General features: G+C 39.9%; 1 protein-coding gene across 2 annotated transcripts in view; it reads right to left on the reverse strand.

Moving 5' to 3' along the window:
* foxj3 (forkhead box J3) overlaps positions 1–19,087 on the reverse strand; it is a 96,693-nt gene that overhangs the window by 38,781 nt on the left and 38,825 nt on the right. For both annotated transcript variants that reach the window (XM_079857702.1, XM_079857701.1), the window contains exon 2: positions 18,006–18,441. In XM_079857702.1, the coding sequence (XP_079713828.1) occupies positions 18,006–18,326 (321 nt within the window). In that variant the 5' untranslated portion in view covers positions 18,327–18,441. The remainder of the gene's footprint in view (positions 1–18,005; positions 18,442–19,087) is intronic.

The following is a 19,087-nucleotide window of genomic DNA, read 5'->3' on the forward strand; positions in this document are numbered from 1 at the left end:
GCATTATTATAGCAATTTAGTATTTTACCAACAGAAACTGCAACTGATGCATCAAAAAAAATAAAAAGGCAATGCCAGAAAAAGAGGTGAGAAATATCTATCAATCAAAAGGCCAAAACAATTTTACACCAAAATGAAAACATTTCCAAATTAGTGAGTAATCTGGTAACCCCAAACGGGTGGAGGTATAAAACATAAAAGCCATTGTGTATTAGTCCAGTAAAAATCAGGAATATCTCAATGAGGCAGAGGGAGAACTTGGCACTTATGTGTGGCATAGCTGTTGAGTTTTTAAAGAGAGAGCTCTTTGCTCTGCTCTTCTCTGAGGAGCCACAGAAGGTTATGAAAGATTGCAAAGCAAAGACACGTCTCCCGGTTTATCCTCTCTGAAAGCCTTCGTGTGCTCTCAGTTCCAGATGAGCGATCTGATGAGAGCCATTTGTCAGGCCCTCCTCTTAATTATCAGCCGGCTCAGAGCGGCATCCTGCAACAGCCACCGACAATGGCACTTTGGGCCTTATTCAGCACTGCCTCAAAACTGCAGTCAGACAGAGACAAGGGGGAAAAAACAGCATTTGTCTGAGAGTGAACAGTGAAGTGAAAGATACTGAGCATACTGAGTTTAAAATACTTGTGCATTCTTCTCGACTATTATAGAAGCGGAAGGTAGAGCCGGCGTATTTCCTCATGTCTCATCCCGTGGTTTTGTGCCACGCGGATTGGTGGAAAGGAAAATCATTTAAATGTTATAATTTAGGTCCATGCCAACAGATAAAACACAGGGTTAAGGAGTTGCGTGGGAGATGTCCCTTTATAATCAGGGCTACGAGGAAGAAAATGAGAAGACAGTTGGGCAGAGTGCAGATATTAATGCTAGGGGGGAAAAAATGGGTTTGTGGTTAGCTTCAAACAGCATTTAAAAACTGCAAGCAGTTAGTGAGCAGACCATCCAAACAGGAGTCAATTTGTGGTATTTTAAGGTTTGTTTACTGGTTTGTTTACTACATGTTCTAATGTTTTAAATAAAGAGACTATATATATAATTTTATATGTAACAAGTAAATAACACTTTCCTCTCACCATAAGACATAACTTGATATAATTCAAGAAACAAGTTAATTTCCTGAAGGTCAGCCATACACATTTTACAGTTTACATGCATAACAAATATGCGGAAAACTAATAAAAAATCTGCTCTTTCTATAAACTCAATTACATTACATTCAAAACTATCTGTTTTTGTTTTGTTACAACATCAAAATGTAAACACATGCATAAATCATGAGTAAAATCTAAGTAATTGGTGAAAATCTATGTGCCAGTTGGTTTTCGCATCAATATTTTACAATATTTTATTTTTAATTATCAGGTGTCAAACTATTAGAAAATGATCATCAGTAAACAAATTCCAATGCCGACAGGCTATTCATTTTAGAAAATGGAGGGAATTTAATTTTTATTATTATTAAATATAAATTTTGAAATTCTAAAATAATTTTTACATTTATAATCACCTAAATTTTTGCTCATAAATGGTTTTAAAAATCGCTTGAACGTTTAATTTGGTAAGACTTAAAAAGACGTGCAGATGATTAACTTTAGAGACAATGCAACACTGGCCCGATTGTGCAAGTAACAATTCCGTCAACTGCCCCAAACTCCTAGCCTGGTAATACCAGACTCTGCTACTTCACTTTGCTTCGTAGAGAGCAGGGATGGAAATTAGCACCCGCCACCAGCCAAATGCGGGTGATTTTGTGTTGTGGCGGGTAAACTCGCTTCACCTACCGGCCACCGTGGCGGGTAAATAAAAATAGCATACTGTTTCACACAGACGGCGGACACTTTTAGAAAAAAAAAAAAAATGTGGCGTTACATCGCAGGCGTTGAGAGCTGGTTAAGAGGTCTGCAGAGAAAACATCTTTGCCTTAACTTAACATTGAAATCACTCGCGCCGGACGCACTATACGCACCGACGGGAACGCGACGGTGGAGCGTTTTTAAGATTTCCACTCTGAAGGGTGGTTTCACTTTTTTGCGTTTTTAAGCCCCCAAAACGCCGTCGCCGTCTAAACGAAAGGCACAACTGATAAAATATTTTTACGTTTCCACCCGCGAGCGTTCTCGTGTAAACAGGGCCTAATAGTTTCATTGTTGGGACTAAAAACGTAAAACTGGAAGCCACAAAATACCACGAATCATCCAAATGCCACATCCAGGTAAAAAAGAGAAATATATATATATATAAGAGAGAAAGAGTGTATAAGAGAGAAATAGAAAATGTCAGTATTTCATTGAGACTTGAGATTAAATAAACTGCTTAAAGGGATACTCCACTTTAAAATGAAAATTCTGTCATCATATATTCACCCTCATGTTGTTTCAAACCTGTATGAATTTCTTTCTTCTGCTGAACAGAAAGGAAGATATTTAGAAGAATGTCAGTAACCAGACAGTTTCTGGTCTCATTGACTTCCATGGTATATTTTTTTCCTACTATGGAAGTCAATGAGACCAGAAACTGTCTGGTTACTGACATTCTTCTAAATATCTTCCTTTCTGTTCAGCAGAAGAAAGAAATTCATACAGGTTTGAAACAACATGAGGGTGAGTATATGATGACAGAATTTTCATTTTTAAGTGGTATTAATTTTCACATGCAGTTACACATTGTCGGTTAAAAATAAGAAAGTGGCTGGTAAAAACATTGAGTGGCTGGTAGATTTTGAAATCCACCAGCCACAGTGGCCGGTGGACAAAAAAGTTAATTTCCATCCCTGGTAGAGAGAGTCTGGAATAGCATAATAGAGAAGGGGGGGGGGGGGGGCGCTTGTCTGAAGTTTAAAATCATTGGTTACCCGTAAGCCAATCACATAACGTTTGGTTATGGCGTGTGTTATGCGCAAGCTCAGCTGCATCTAACTTCCACTGTAAACACATGTATGATGCAAAAACTAAACCATCGAGCGAAATACCGCAGTGAACATGGCTGTGAACGACTTTTGCAGATTATGTGAAGTAAATCTACGCAAGTACGCATCCACCACGGTACAATCAGCGTCTACGTCACGGCTCTCAGCCCGCCCTCTGTTCGTTGATTGGCCCGGCTGTTTTCAGGCCGGTGGAAAACTGAAAGATACGCTGCTATCTCAGACTGACTACAGGAGCGAAATGAAATTAGCGGAAGTAGGAAGTCTGACGTAGTCAGGCTATCAAACTCCCGTTTCTAAACGCAAAAGTCACAGTGCGTCTGCAGTGCGCTTGACGCTTGCCTTGCGCAGATGCAATGTTATGTTACGCGCATTTTGAGAGAGAGAGAGAGAGAGAGAGAGAGAAGACGCGGCGCCGCTGAATCACTCACGCTGTTTGTGAAATTACGTCTTGCAGAACGTTTTAAAATGACTGATTTGATCTTATAATCTGTGTTGATTAATTTACTTAAACAACCTACATTCTAAAGTGAATAAATGCGGGAATTTCCCGCATGACAAGCATGAGACCTGCGGTAATGATTGAAATTATGTTCAATACCCGCAATCCTGTACCGAAATTAGATCCGTGAGACTAATTTTGGTTTGGGTCCATGTTGTGATGTACATTTGGAGATTCACCAGAGGGAAGACTTAAATATGTAGCTGCAGGTAGGAGGTCAGTTTATTAAAAATCATATTCAAATTGTTTATGCATGCAGAGTCTGAGGACTTATATCTAGCTGGCTGTAAGAACCTCCAGGAAATCCATAATACAACATTATCATAAGACCGGTGTCAAGATGCAATATGTACTGAGCTTCTTAGGATTTGAAACCTGATTCTTCAACAACTTTTGGTCTAACCAAAGATATTGTTTTTAAACCCTGTATGTTACTGAGATGCACCAGTCGACCGGCCATCAATCAGAACAGGATGGATGCATTTTGGCTGATCTTGCACACAAACTGCACTGAAATAATTTCCCAAAATGTAATTTGTGTGGAAATATTACGAAGTCTGTAAACAGGACATTAACACAGGCTGGAGACGGGACACGGTGAAGACAGGCACAGCATGCTTACTGTTCGCAATCCTCTAAATATTTAAATAAATATATATATAAAAATTTAATTGGGGGAAAGGGATGTATATGAATTTATCTGGGAAGCGAACTGACTATTCAGAAAAGATTTGATGGCTTTTTCTTTCCCTCTCACCTCCGTATAATGCCTAATAAAGTAGTGTTTAGAAGCACAGCGTTGTTTTGTTTACAGTGGTAACCAAGGAAATACTATATCACTGCTGTTTCATAAGCGCCATCTACTGCCAGAGAGTGAATTTGCATTTTCATTCAGTCCATCTGCTGTTTTTGTTTTGTGCAGGTATGTTTTATGTAGCATAATGCCACAAAGTCAGACCATTCTAATTTAAATAAAAAACAACTGCTCATGTTACATGAGTTTAGCATTTTTGTTTGTATCATTATTAAAATGCAGTGGTTGCCTCTCAAATGGTTACAGATATTTTTGTTCAAGGCCAATTTGGCCTGTTATAGAGCAAATAAATAAACAAATAAATTTGCTTAAAGAAAAAAAAATCGGAATCGGCCTATTTGCTTGTAAAAAAAATTGGAATAGGCCATGAAAAATCATGATTGGTGCATTCCTTATATGTCAATTGTTTTAAATATGTTAAGTATTGCTTTTTACCAAAATATCTTAAAAGTTCTTAAAAATATCATAAATACAGACACTGCACTGTAAATTTGTGTTGCCATATCGACTTCTATAGAATACCATTCAAAACTTTGGGATTGATAAGATTTTTATATGGTTTTGAAAGAAGTCTTTTGTGCTCACCACGGCTGCATTTATTTGATCAAATATACAGTAAAAAAACGTAATACTGTGAAATATTATAACAATTTAAAATAACTGTTTTCTATTTTTCTATTTTTAAAATGTAATTTATTCCTGTAATGGCAAAGCTGAATTTTCAGCAGCCATTACTCCAGTCTTCAGTGTCACATGATCCTTCAGAAACCTATTCAAATTATTATTAATGTTTAAAACGGTTGTGCTGCTTAAAGGGGTCCTATGATGCCCTTTTACGGTGTCTTGATTTTGTTTTTGGGGTGTACTAGAACAGTGTTTCTCAACTGGTGGGTCGCAAGACCGTTCTGAGTGGGTGTCGGAGTGTGCAGTCAAAGAAAGTTTTCAGTTTTCAAAGATTGCAAAAGTTTTTCTGAGACTTTTATTTTGAAATGCATGAAAGCTGATGACACTTCTGTCAAATGCATGAGAAAAAACGAAAAACATTATTCTATCGTTAGTTTCATAACTTGTTACAAAATAAAGTCTCTCACCTCAAAAAAAGGTGTCAGACGTTACATACGGTGCTCGTTGCGCTCACTCTTCAATTGCACACAGAATTGCGGTGGCGCGCTGTATATCACTTAACAAAAGCGCAAAAGAAAAATAAACAAAAGAAAAGGTGTGTGACTGTTCAAGTTTCTGTTTAGATCAGTATGCTCAATGTGCCTTTCATCATACATTATTATAAAGGGTCAAAACCAGAAAGAAATTATATTTTGAGATAATATGCCAATTACATACTGCAAAAAATGTATCGCATTATCACAATGTATCTTATTTTACCTCCACCTTTAGTATGCTCCAAATGTCCCAAAAAAAAAAAAAAAAAATTCACTGGTGCTTTAGACTATTACATTTAAAAGCTAACAAAATGGGAGCAGGCCTGAACATGTAAGGGTCACCAGCAAACCCAGAGTTTGGAACGGCCGCCGTGCACAAGTGGCTGATGAAGCAGCGACAGAAGAGAGTCCTCAGCACCACTAGCAAACGCAGCACTCATCCATCGCAGCTGTGAGAGTCGCCATTAATATTACAGGTGCTTAAAGCTCCATCCAGTCAATAACCACTATTACAGCCAATGGAGCTAATGAGGGGAGTAGAGGTGACAATCCAGTTCCCATATGCACAATGCAGCATGATCTCTCCACACTACTGTAAGATGGGCTGTTATGCGAACACTTCACTGTGCTAGTGGCCTCCAATCAGCATGATCAGATCGACGGAATACAACTGTTCAAGTCAATGCCGACAATTAGGCTCTTTGAAAACAAAATCGATCTGCTTGAGGGTCTGACAGTGGTGAGACGGCACTGCTCGCTTTCAAGAAAGAGCAAAAAAAAAAAAAAACACTTCGGAATTCGGAGAGGCTGTTTTGGGAAACCAAGGGAAACTCAGCATTCATCTATAACTGCGGACTGACACAAGAATCCCTCACACAACAGAGGCAGTCAATCAATCAACAGAACGCAGAGCCGACACGGCGAAGAGGGTGCCAAAGGTGGACAGGGACCAGTCTTTTACACCTTTATCCATCTGAAGCTCGTACACCGACTTTCCCTTCAGGCAACGTTCTCTTTTAAACTGAAGTTTAGAAAACAAAACAGCAGATTCTTTGTGGTTTGACAAAGAAAGGGGCAACAAATACTCAAGTTTCCCATTTTAATTCAACTTAACACAGATCCAAAAGTCACAACCCTCCTATAGAGTCCATTAGCAAAGTTAATGTAAAACTGTCAAGCACAACGACCCATAAATAATACATTGCTGAGGTGAGGAAAGGCCGGGTACCCTTCTGCTCACTGCAGTCCCTCTAGTCAGACACTCCAGCCCTCTACAAGGCCACATTAATTGTCTAATTCAGAGGCAATTAGTTGGCAGTGAGAGGTTGTGGCCCTGCAGCCATAAGGAGGACAGAGGCTAGAGGAGGCGGCAACCAGCAGCAGTAGTTCTGCCCGTCTCTCTCTTCTGCTTGCTGACCAGACTCAATCCACTGCAGCCCACTTCACCTTGAAAAGAAAGACGACTGCGCACAGACTCGGGCTTTATATCTCATTAAGACTTTTCAGGGCCATGAAAAGTATTTTGGACACTTAAAACACACTTAAAAAGGACTGTATATCACTGCCATTTGATAAAATATCAAACCAAGTAGTACCTGTGAATAAAGGATGATGTGCTGCAATATATTGTAATTCTATTGGTCTAACTAGTGGAGGTCTAGTACATCAATGTAGTGACAATGTAGGGAAAATATAAGAGGGAAAAACAAATAAATTATAATAATAATAATAAAAAGAAAAAACTTCATTTCTGACACTGGCCCAAGGTCATTTTTAATAGACGTTTTAAGTCTTTTTCCTTCACATTCACACAGGTGACCTATCAGAGTAACACAGGTGTAGTTCATCACATTAACTATTGCATCTTATATTTATGTTAGACAAACAGAAAGGGCTCGACTGTTTTAATTATGAACAACACATCTACACTTTAAAATTTCAATTTAAAACGGACTTCTTTTCGAAATGCTTTACTTGTAAAGTGTGCTTGAGCTATTTTTAAATGCCACTTGGTTTGATGATTTCTTATCTAATGCAATCACATACATTCATTATGACTTCAGTGTCCAAACATTTTTGGGGCTGCTGTATGTGCACCCTAAAGCTTTCTTCAATAAATTAGGATGGAAAAAGTGTATTGAGAGCACTGACACTGATAAATAGGCAATCATGAGTGAGGAATTGATGTGTCATATCCATGGCTGCTATGACCTGCGATTATACGGAGTGATGCAAAGATGCTGGAGCTTTGCCTGTCAATGGCTGTGGGACAGGAAGACAGCGTTGATTCCTGGCATCTCATCCATCACTGGTGGTGCTCCACTGCTAGGAGGCAGTGTCATTCTCTTTTCCTGAGTAAAGGGTAAATTCTGTAAGGACATAGTGCCTCTGGATACACAAATACTGTAGTGACAAACTAATGATGATACCAGGCATGTGAAGTGAATTTTCTAATCTCGAGATGATTATAGAAATTGGGTTTCTGGCAAAAATAAAATAAATAATCCAAAAGACACGTATTGCTTTGAAGCAGAGATCTTGTAATTTCTGCTGTTTCCTAGTGGGAATTTAAGTCAAAGAGGGGAGAAAAAACAGGCACAGGATCAAAAAAGCCCGGTCTAACTCATTAGACCTCAAAGTCGTGGCCTTCCCAGCTACCAGCACAGACAAACCAAAGTCACCCAAAACCCAGATAGTAAAAGCATGGAGCTCAATGACATTTTCGATGTGGGAGCTCTATGTGAAGTCCCTGGGCAGTGTGCCATATCCTCAGTGACACCACACACACGGTGCCACTCTGTCTGCAGCTCCTGCCTGCTAAAACCATGTCAGATGGGCATAAAATGAGATGAAACATTTCTGCCATCGCACATTTCCTATTGTTAAAACTCAGCATTGTACTGGTAATGCCTTGGCAGGCCTTCTTGATCTTTAAATTTGCGTCTTCAAAAAAAGACTTGACAAGAAGGGTTAGGTTTGCTAAAGAGAAAGCAAAGTAACCGAGTAACTTATAGATAATTACATCAAAACGCAAGTGCTATTTTGTATGACTGCTGTGGTGCATTTGCCAGTATTCTGGAAGAGGTGCTCCTCACGCAAACTTCTATGCCAGTTAACTCAATCTCCCGTTACACTGAGTCTTCATACTATTAACAAACACATTTTCTCTCCTCATTCACAAATACGAGTAGGCAGAAAGACAGAGGATATAGTGACAGTGATATATAAGAGTTTCCATGATAATGGAAAAATCTTAAAAAAAATAAATAATTGTATTAAATTGTAGTTTAATGTGGAAATTTATTTATTTAATATTTTTCTTTCCTTTAACGCCATTCCAGCTTTTATGGCTATGTTCATGGCGAGAGCTAGGTATAGTTATTCAAAAATAAAAATAAATGTCAAGTTCTACCAACTTTATATAAAAACTAAATTGAATACATACTAGTCTCAGAAGAGGTGTGTGTGAGTCACTACGTAAGAATTGCATTAATATATATTTGAACAATTTAATAAATACAAAAATAAGCATTATTGTCACTGACTCTATAACATCTGAAATGTAAAATATCTGCATTTCCATCGAATAACAGTTCTATAGGAACACCGGATTACTTTAATTATAGACAATTTATTATTTCAAAACAATGACCAGGAGGCCTAGAAGACAGAAGAGGAGAATCCATTACACACAATTCATTAAAAATCTTAGATGAAGAAAATCTTTTTCAAAGTGAACTGCACAACCATTTATGAAAATTACAATTTCATTTTTTTCTTCTTTGTATAATGCCTGCGGCAGCGACAGACCGTCCAACTCCAGCTTAAGCAGATTTCAGAGAGTAGATTCTGTGTTAAAGGCGGATTCCAAGGACCAGACTCTATTTATAGCATGTGCAAATTCATCATGGCTCAGCGCCTCTCTCTTGGGGCCAAATCACAGCAGCGACGAGAGGCCATGTTCAGGTCATCCCAGCCTCAATTAATAAAGAGCCGGGCATCCTCGCCAGAATGAGGGAAGCTGCTGACTTGTTTAAAGGTTGGCATGATAACCGTGCTGAAGATTTTTTATTTATAAAGTGGTTTACAGAGAAAAGCAAAAACAAGTATCTTAAGCAGAAGATGGCAATTAACTTCTGCGGGGGAGGAGGGAAAACGTACGTAGACGGAAATATGAAAACAGGAAGTTGAGCAATAAGGTACGAGAGGACAAGCAAAACCTTCAGCTGTGACTATATTCAAAATAAAGCATGCCCAACAAAGCAGTGAATACATAATAAAAAAAGAGCACAAAGATTATTAACTTACCGTATTTTTAGCTATAGCTATAAAACAAAGCAGTTCAGAATTTTCATCTGCTTTTAACCCCTAAGTGTCTGAAGGAAAGGTGGCTGCTATTTTACAAGCAATAAGAAAAGCTAAAGAGGCCGACATTCACAGTTCACCCAGGATTAAATGTTCCATGTCAGGTATTGACTGTGTAACAGGTCTCATTATCACTGTAGATTGGGTTAAATCAATCAATGAAGGACAAATGATTGATGTTTAGTGAGTGAAGTATAAACCTACATGGACAGTAGGGATCATTGGCTTCTTGCTGTCAAAGCAACAAAATAAAATAAAATTCTTTATCAAAATTTATAAGGAAAGACAAGTACTTTGTTTAGGCTTGGCTTGTAGGGAATTCCAAAGCTGCGTATATTCAAACGCACATAACTATAGAACCCATTCTAAATGCGCATGTGAACGCCATCAGCGTTTCTCACAGGTTCGCGTTTAAAGTCTGTGTAGAGGGAATGGTGTCGTCTTAGCGGCCCCTAATTTAATAACAAATGATCGTTGCGACGGAAGCAAATCAATCAAAACTAACTTTAGATGGAAATAACAGTTCTGCTATAAAGCCAAAACAATCTCTGTTACCTTAAATTATACGCTTATCTCTGTAAAGCTGCTTTGAAGCAATCTACATTGTTAAAAGCGCTATATAAATGAAGATGACTTGACTTGTCTGTAAACGCTTACAATATATATTTGTATTGTACTGTACAACTGCACGCACGCTGGAAGAAGTAGAAGATGAGATTTTTATTTATATATATATATATATATATATATATATATATTTTTTATATATATATATATATATATATATATATATATATATATATATATATATATATATATATATATATATATATATAATTTTTATTTACAAACAAGTTCTCCGTTTAGGATTAGAACTCGACAATACAACAAACAAATCTTATCGCAACCCAAGCGCTCTTTGGTGACGTGGATGATTACGTTACTGTTGATCATCTGTCAATCATCGTTCTCTCCCTAGAATATTTAACTAGTAATTTGATCTACCTGCCAAGTACTGAAGTAGTCAAAAGTAGTGCATTCCCTTTTTAAAGACAAAGAATAGATCATGACTGGTTACAGCACCACTGGATAAAATGCTTCAAGATGTCAATCTCTTCCACAAGCTTTGCCAAAGTCAACTCTGTGCTTTGCGAGGTGTAGCGAGTGCCCTCTCTGCCAGCTCCACCTGGTGAGCCGCTATGCTTTCTGCCCACCTACTCTGAGTGAGCGGCGGGGTACGAGTGGGATGGGGCAAGGTGAGGCTGGTAGGCGGGCGGCCAGGCGGGAGCTTCCTGACACGAGAGCCAGACAAACAGCAGGATCAAACTGGCTACGGCATGATTCACCACCACTCCCACCACCGACACAGCCACTTCTGCTGCTACCACAATTAAAAACGCAGAGAGATAGAGAGAGGCTGCGTACTAAATGTATGCAACAACACAGGCCCAATAATTGCACATTAGATGATCAAATCTGATGCACTGAAGGTGACTGTATTTTTAGAAAAAAGAAGTCTAGGAAAGAAAAAAAAAACAAATCAGGAAGCCGTTTAAAAATGAAATGCCCGACCACGTAATGATCCTGGCTAGAGGATTAAACTGAAAATCAGAGTGCGCTGAAGCAATTTTACATCTTAATATTCCAAACCCTGCATACCAAGCCTGAGTCGAGAGATAGGACGAGTGCAATACCTGTGCTTCCACATTTAAATAAAAGCAAGGGGAGCTGGGATTTGGGCTGTTTAGTTACTTAAGAGATAGTGTTCCCGGCTTGCAAGTAAATAACGCCCTGGGGTGGTGAAGCGGTCCCCCAAATCACTTATTAGGGAAAAAAAACGGTCAATTGCCCCTGGCTTCCATTATTATGTCGGCTGCCCAGCAGTGGGTGCAACCTTTGATCTGTTTAGGTTGGTGAGCATTTGCATTTCATAATGAGATCAAAGAGGAAGGTTCGGACACTCCACAAGTGCCAACAGCGGTTTTAAACAGGGCAAGACTCAAACTCGCCTATTGCATTTATCCATTTTTGCAGGCCGAAACAGCTTTGGAGTGTCAACGGCTACGCCGTTTGTGAGGAATTATGCATTTGCACACTTTTTCGCCTGCATGCAGGTGTTGAAATGGGAGAATATCATGCCGGTAGCGACAGCAGAGATTCAAGAACAAACACTGAGCATATTTAAACTGGTTAAGATGCGAGAACTGCTCTGGATTCTCGGCTGCGTTTCAGACGAGCAGTCTCCTGCACATTGAGATTCAGACTCAGGGTTCAAAAGCGGGTAAAGCGATGACCTGAAAAGCCACCCGGCCTTCCCGAAGCACTACTGGTAAATCATAAGGGAGCAATTAGGCGAGAAAATGCCAGAACCGCATTGTGTATTCTAAAAAGCAGCAGCCGTGGCAAAGCCATCATAAGCAGGCCGCGCTGTCACATCTGCTAGCGCCGCACGTTTTCAGAGTGCCTGATCAGATTACGGCCTGCTCTGTGGCTGGATTACAAACCTGTTGTGTAAACAGAGATTGAAAATTCTCGGCGGATAACAAGAGCTTTCGCGTGGCTCGGGTCCTCCATAATCCTCTAACATCCATACATTTAATGCTTTTAAACTGAGGTTTAGCCTGGTTGCATTCCGTTACAGCTTCTATATAAGTGCTCTGAGGTCAAACGAGATGAGGATGCTGGAACGCTCGGATCAGGTGGGTTGCGATGGCTTTCGCTTTAACCAGAGACAGTTTTTGGTGCCAAATGCAGAGACTCAGAGGGTGACTGGGTGCTAAGCATCTTGACAGAATTAAACACCTCATCAGTGACAAGTGGGTTTGACGGGGAACAGTGAGCCTCTCAACCCGACAGATGTCAAATTAATCTAATTTGCTCTTTCACTCTTTACACCGAGGTAGCTTCCATGCAGATAACTTGGAATTATGAGAACCGGACAAAGACGAGTGTATTACATAAGAGCTTTCAATAGGGATGGAGGATTACTTCTAGTGGTGACAGTCTAAGCAATATCTTGTATGTGTGTAGTGGCTACAAAATAGAACACCACCCTGCTGTTCCAAGGCAGCAATACTGGATTGTTTCATTCAAATCATATACAAGAATTTGATCTTTAATTCAAACTACTGTGGGATTGTGATACATGTATAAACATACCTGCATATAATATACTATTACTGTACTATATACTATAATACTACTACTACTAATAATAATACTAATAAAACAGAAAGCACTCTTGCATAGGTCATATTTTTTGGAGGGCTGATAAAAAAAAAGGTATTGGGTCACAATCAGCTACAAAACTGAAAAGCATCTCGTGTGTTATAAAAGTACAAAATAAATAGAATAATAAAAAAACTTGCAGAGATTAGTTTTCTTTACCAGTGAGAGTTCATTGACATGGTGACAATAGCAGATGCACAAATGTTATACTATGCTTTTTAACGAAATCACAGAAAGATGAGCGAGAAGGATAAAAAGTGGCATCTACATCGGAGTTGAATTTACCTTTCCATGAGGAGACAGTGAGTGAAGCGGCACCTGAGGCTTCCCATTTCCTGGACACACATTTTTCATCACTGGACTGAAGTAGTTAGACTTCCACAACACATATCCGCACAATGCCAAATGATTTTGACTCATTATGTCAGCGGAAAATACTCCGTCATTAATGGCATAAATTAGGGTCAGACATAATTCTAGAATTAAGAGCAAGACATCATTCAAAACTGTAAAGAGTCTAATTTTATTTGTGTACACTACACTCACAATAAAACAAAACATTGTGCTTTTGTAAAATAAAGAAAACAAACAGGATGTCGCTTTCAGCCATCATGGTTTTCTTCGCATGAAGTTAGTGGAGCCGAGCGCGTCACAAAAATGTATCGAAACTCAAAGTATAGGCTACTAGCAAGCTCTTGCGTGCCAGGAAAATGACTCTGAACCCTTATGTGCTTTATCCAGAATTTGAACCACTTCATATTTTGATGTCAATTTATTTTCATCGCTACCGTAGATATACATAAGTGTTTAGATCCAAGCTATAATCTGATATAATTTGAACATTTGTAACACGGAAATGATGAATGTGTTATTGAAAAGACTGTTTGTGAAGCTGTTTCATACATATACATCACAACTGCTCTCTCTGGTTCAGCAACAGAGTAAACGCAGATCTTAATGTTCGCTGTAATCGGACTTGTCAAAGGTTTAATAGACAGCCGTATATATATACTGAGGAGAATACTAAACCATAATGAGCGTTTAATATAGGCATTGTATAGCCTATTCCATGCTCAAGCGCATGCATAAAGCTTAACGTTAGAGCGAGCAGCCATGTAAAGTTGCAACTTACATGTTTCAAATGATAACCCAAATTTGTGGTCGATGGACGATAGGTGAACATTTGGATTTCCTGACCGACATACAGTAATTACCACAAGGACCCGCCATTAACGATCTGTCCCTCACAGACTGCCTGACTTCGCAACAAGTTTCTTTTTCTGCGACTAAATGACTAATACAATTTTGGTCAACTAAGCCTCTTCTAGTCAACTAACATTAAGTCGACTATTTGGGGGCAGCCCTAATTATTACAGAATAAAAGTATTCATTTCTTTGTAAAAAATATCTTACTGACCCCAACCGTTTAACTGGTAGTGTATAAGAGAAGTCATCCTGCACACTGCTATAACTTATAAAAATCCAAAAATGTCCACTTATAAAGCCAAAGACAGAGTAAATACAAAATTGAAAAGTTCTTATAGAATAGAAATAATCTGTTCAATTTCACATCAGTGAGTTATTTTATATATTTGAACTGAAAAAAAAAAACTTATACAAATGGCTAGAAAAAAAAAAACAAGTGGCTTGAAAAAAAAATTAACCAGCCACAGAAAAAAGTTAATTGGTTACAATCCTACTCTACAGTAACTGCATGTGGTAAAATTAATCTCAAACTGCATATCTGTCTCCCCTAATACTGCATATTTTTTGACCTTGATGAATTATCTATTCTTATTGACAGCACTTATTGATCTTTCTTAAAAGTGTTGGCTAATGGAGTTCTATTGAGATGACTAAATGAGTTGCCGCCGCCTGGATTAGCCCAGTCTCATCTCTCCGGCACAGCTAGAATTATCATAGAGAACAGACGTGTGCGTGCGCTGGGTCGTAAATTCATGCTGCCGACATCTCAGGGGGGTTGTGGAGAGATGGAGGGCGATGACTGCACACAGACCTACATTCACCCCAGCCACACTCTGTATATGTGGAAACTCACAAATATAGCAGCGTGCACTTCAGAGACAAAGGATCTCTCTAAAATAATAGTCGATGGCGGTCGGAGTGAGATTCACGCTCTCCTGCCTATTAAAAGCAACACTCGTATTGCTGTTATACAATTCTTAACACCAACTCCATAGCTCCGTTTTCCCATCAGTACACACTCTTCCGCCTAGGAGATGCGTTTCTGCTGCAATATCCTGAAAGCCATTTTCCACATCACATAGTAGGACAGCAACATAGCACTTTCAGAGTCTGGCCGGCATTTGATTTCAGCTGTATCTTCAACCTATAGATTTATAAATTAAAAAAAAGAAACAGAACCACCTTCAATTATCTAACTTAGCCTTCGTATAAACAAAGGAATGACAACACACTACAGAATGCATATTTGGCCTTTTGTAAATTGTTAGGCTGCTAGATCTTTAATATAATAGCTGTAACAATACATGATATAGAGATGGAATGTGGCAATTAACGGCCATCACTGACAACAGCAGTGGGTCGCCTCTTTCCACAAGGCTTTTGAAAAAAGGCTACATTCCAGGAAAATGGAAAGCCGTCTCCCGGTAAACGTGTCAGGGCAGCAACCTTGAACAGAGATTTCAGTGAAAACCGCAGAAATCCATTTGTTATGTCTGTCCAAAATGCATTAAATTAGAGCCATCTTTCCAGGTACCACGGACAAAGTGTGAGCACGTTTCTAGCAAGAGAATAAAAAGGTTAGTCTTTAACGAATAAAAGCACCACAGTGACCCTCAAACTCACCTAAGATATCTGCAAACAAATCTTTTGAGGGGAAAAAAAATGTCATTACGCTTCTGGAGGAAAGAAAACTTTAAAGGAGACATATCATGCTTTTAAATCGTTCCTTTTAACATATAAATCATACATTTGTAGTCTATATAAAGCGGAACTGCAATGCTTGGGTCTGAATTCCTCATTATTATAGCTCCACAGGCCCCTTTTTTACCCCTTTTCTGATGCGCGTCTGAGAGCAACTCGTTTTGGTGCGGTCTCTTTAAATACAATTGAGACACTTCATACCCCGCCCCCTCTCCAGGTTGCAGAGGTGACACTCGGTTCAACTCCACCCCGTTCGGCCATTTTTGTAGTTTGATAGCAGAGATACGATTATCTAGCGGCACAGAAACTTTTTATTCACACTTTATTAACAAAATGTCAACAACGGAAGACTTGTCCAGCCAGCCTTACATGTTCGAGCCAGAGTCAGAGTCGGAGCCGGAGCGAGATGAAAATGAAGACGACGAACCTGCAGAACAACGTCTTCATGGATGTATCGCAATGGTGTGTTACTGTATTTACACATGAAACTTTGGTCTTCCGACCTTTTACCACCGTGTCGATTTATTTTGATTAATATGTGCGAGGGAGAGAGAGCAAGACAGCGTCTAGTTTGGAGACGGTGTCTTGTTTACACTTTCGCCTGGCTCCGAAGAGAGAGAGAGTGCGTGCGCGCGACCGGGTCTCTCTCTCTCTGCTCGTTCTTTCAGTTAAACATGAGCACTGTCATAAGCGCGGCAGTTCATCTACATTAGACGGTGTAATGAAGCGTGTGGGTTACTACATCCAACAACCGAACATTTTAACTTACCCTCTCGTAACTTCTGCATCTTTTAGCTTGGACTACAAAATTGCAGCGAGAAATAAATATGGCGGATTGCTAGAAGTGTTGGGCTGGAAGTCAATGTCCTTATTTGGCAGTTCCGCTGAAAATACTGTGACGTAATAGTTCACAAAACGTCATAGATAACAGAAAAATCTGAACAGGTTGAAAAATAAGGCCAAAACAGAATATAAAGATATCAACGAAGCACCTGAAGAGAATAATTTCAACTTTTCTGTACTTATAAACACTCCAAATATACAACAAAATGCATTTAAGGGCTAAAAAAGTGGATTTAGCATGATATGTCCCCTTTAAGAAATAGGATTGATAAATAAGCAGAAACTCTAAAGCTCTATAATTCACAGATAACAATAGGAGTGGGAGTTTATAAAGCTGCATGTTTGATTTGTTATTTTGATTATAGTTATCAAGTAAAAACTGCATCTATAAAAATATTTTAAGGTGATTTTTAAACTTGCAAAATCATCTGTTGCTCTCATATCTACACGGACATAAATATCCGTTTCATAGCAGAGCAAAAGAGGGTGGTGGGTGTAAAAATATGCTCACCAACAGATAGACACACACACACACAAGCACAAGCACGAACAGGGCCGCGTCTCGCACGGATATGAACCACATACATCTTGTCAGTCTGCAATAAAGCTGTGCTACCAATTCTATTGCCAATAAATGTCAACTGATTGGAAAGCTCATTCTAATATCAATTTCCATCTCCGCTCTTTAAAAGGCAATCAGCACAGCTTCATCTCTGTATATCATATGCTCCTTGAGATGGTGACACAGCAATGGCTCTCTCCAACATAATGGACTTCTATCAAGGCATCTGGCATCAATAATACAAGCCATGAAAGGGAGTTTTTTTTCTTCTATGGCTTGTGTGGCTGGATCTGGCTGGGTGAATATCAACACACTTCCTTCTCACACTTGTGTCTGCAAAAAGAGCCTTTATTTTCTTGTGTCTAGAGAGACAAGATACTGTGTCAAATATTAATGGTCATAAACATATCCGAATGGCGCTTTGCAAAATAGCAGCGTGGCTGTTGCTTTGATATTTTCTAAATGTTCCTTGGCGAGGAAAGGCAGAAAAAAAAAGCCTTGACAGCATAAGAAATGAGAATAATTTCACACATTAACCTTGGCAGTCTCCTCTGACTAAATTCAGGGCTGATTTGGTACACTGATTGAATTTAAGTGGAGGGACGTCACTCATGTGCATGCAAATGTCTCTGACGGGCAGAAAGCAAATAATGACAAATTAAAGGACGCTTACAGTCAGCACTTCGCCCCTTACCTTCCACCCGCTGCCGGCTTCCCTGTAATAGGGGAAATTGTCACAGATCCACTGGTAGATCTCGCTCAGTGTCATTTTCTTCTTTGGCGAGCTGTTGATGGCGAACGTGATGAGGCTGGCGTAGCTGTACGGCGGTTTGCCATCCTTGTGCTGCTGCACCTCTTCCTGGTCCAGTGTGGTGTTGGGGTCCAGCAGGGCGCTCTTCTTAGCCATGCCTGGCCCGTGGGTGTTCTGGGCGTCTGCTTTCTGAATGGCCGCCCGCATGGTCAGCTGCGGCAACCAGTCCATGGAGGTCAAGCTGCTCTCCAGCTCCGACGTCATGATGGCAGGTTGAGTGTCGGCGGCTGCGGCGAAGGAGGGGTGACGATCCGGTGCGGTGAGAATGAAGGGGCTCCCTCAGATCACTGTTTTTGTCGGTGTCAGTCAAAAATGAAACCTGCGGAGAAGAGCAAGAGAGGGGATCATTATATTGCCCGACACTGTCAAGATATGAGTGATTGCTTCTGAAGCACGTTGACACTTCAATAGTTAGAACCACTCCAGCTGGAACCAATGTCATTTTAATTAGCACATTCAAACAGGCAGCGTTTCTCTTTGGAGAGAAGCTCCAGAACAGACGCTGATCTGCAGACAAACCAAAAAAAAAAAAAAAACACTGAGCTGAACAGACTGGCCAAGCCGTCTGACCCACCTCCTACCTCCGGCCTGCACCCTGCAGCTGACTCACACAACAGTAATCCGAGCCGCAAACTGAGTAAATGCTGCGGAATTGTTTTCACAACTGCCAGCCAAATGGGGGATTGGTTCACAAGAAATTCCAATTCTCCTGAGGGTAGCGTAACCCTTTCTATCTCCCTCTACCCTTCCCCCTCACCATCTCGTCTGCGTTGTAAACAGGCCTCAGAATTGTCGTCACTGTGCGACACGGGCTCTTATTCCTGTCTGCGGCTGCACCCTACACCCACAAACAACCTTGTGTTTTAGGCATGCTGCCCCCTCCGGTTTAAAATGGCGCGAGGCTCGTCCCGTCACATAGGTAGACGGTCAGACGGCATAACCCATCCACACTCTATACAACTTAT

The sequence above is a fragment of the Squalius cephalus genome, assembly GCF_949319135.1.
Source record: "Squalius cephalus genome assembly, chromosome: 22".
Taxonomy (NCBI): domain Eukaryota; kingdom Metazoa; phylum Chordata; class Actinopteri; order Cypriniformes; family Leuciscidae; genus Squalius; species Squalius cephalus.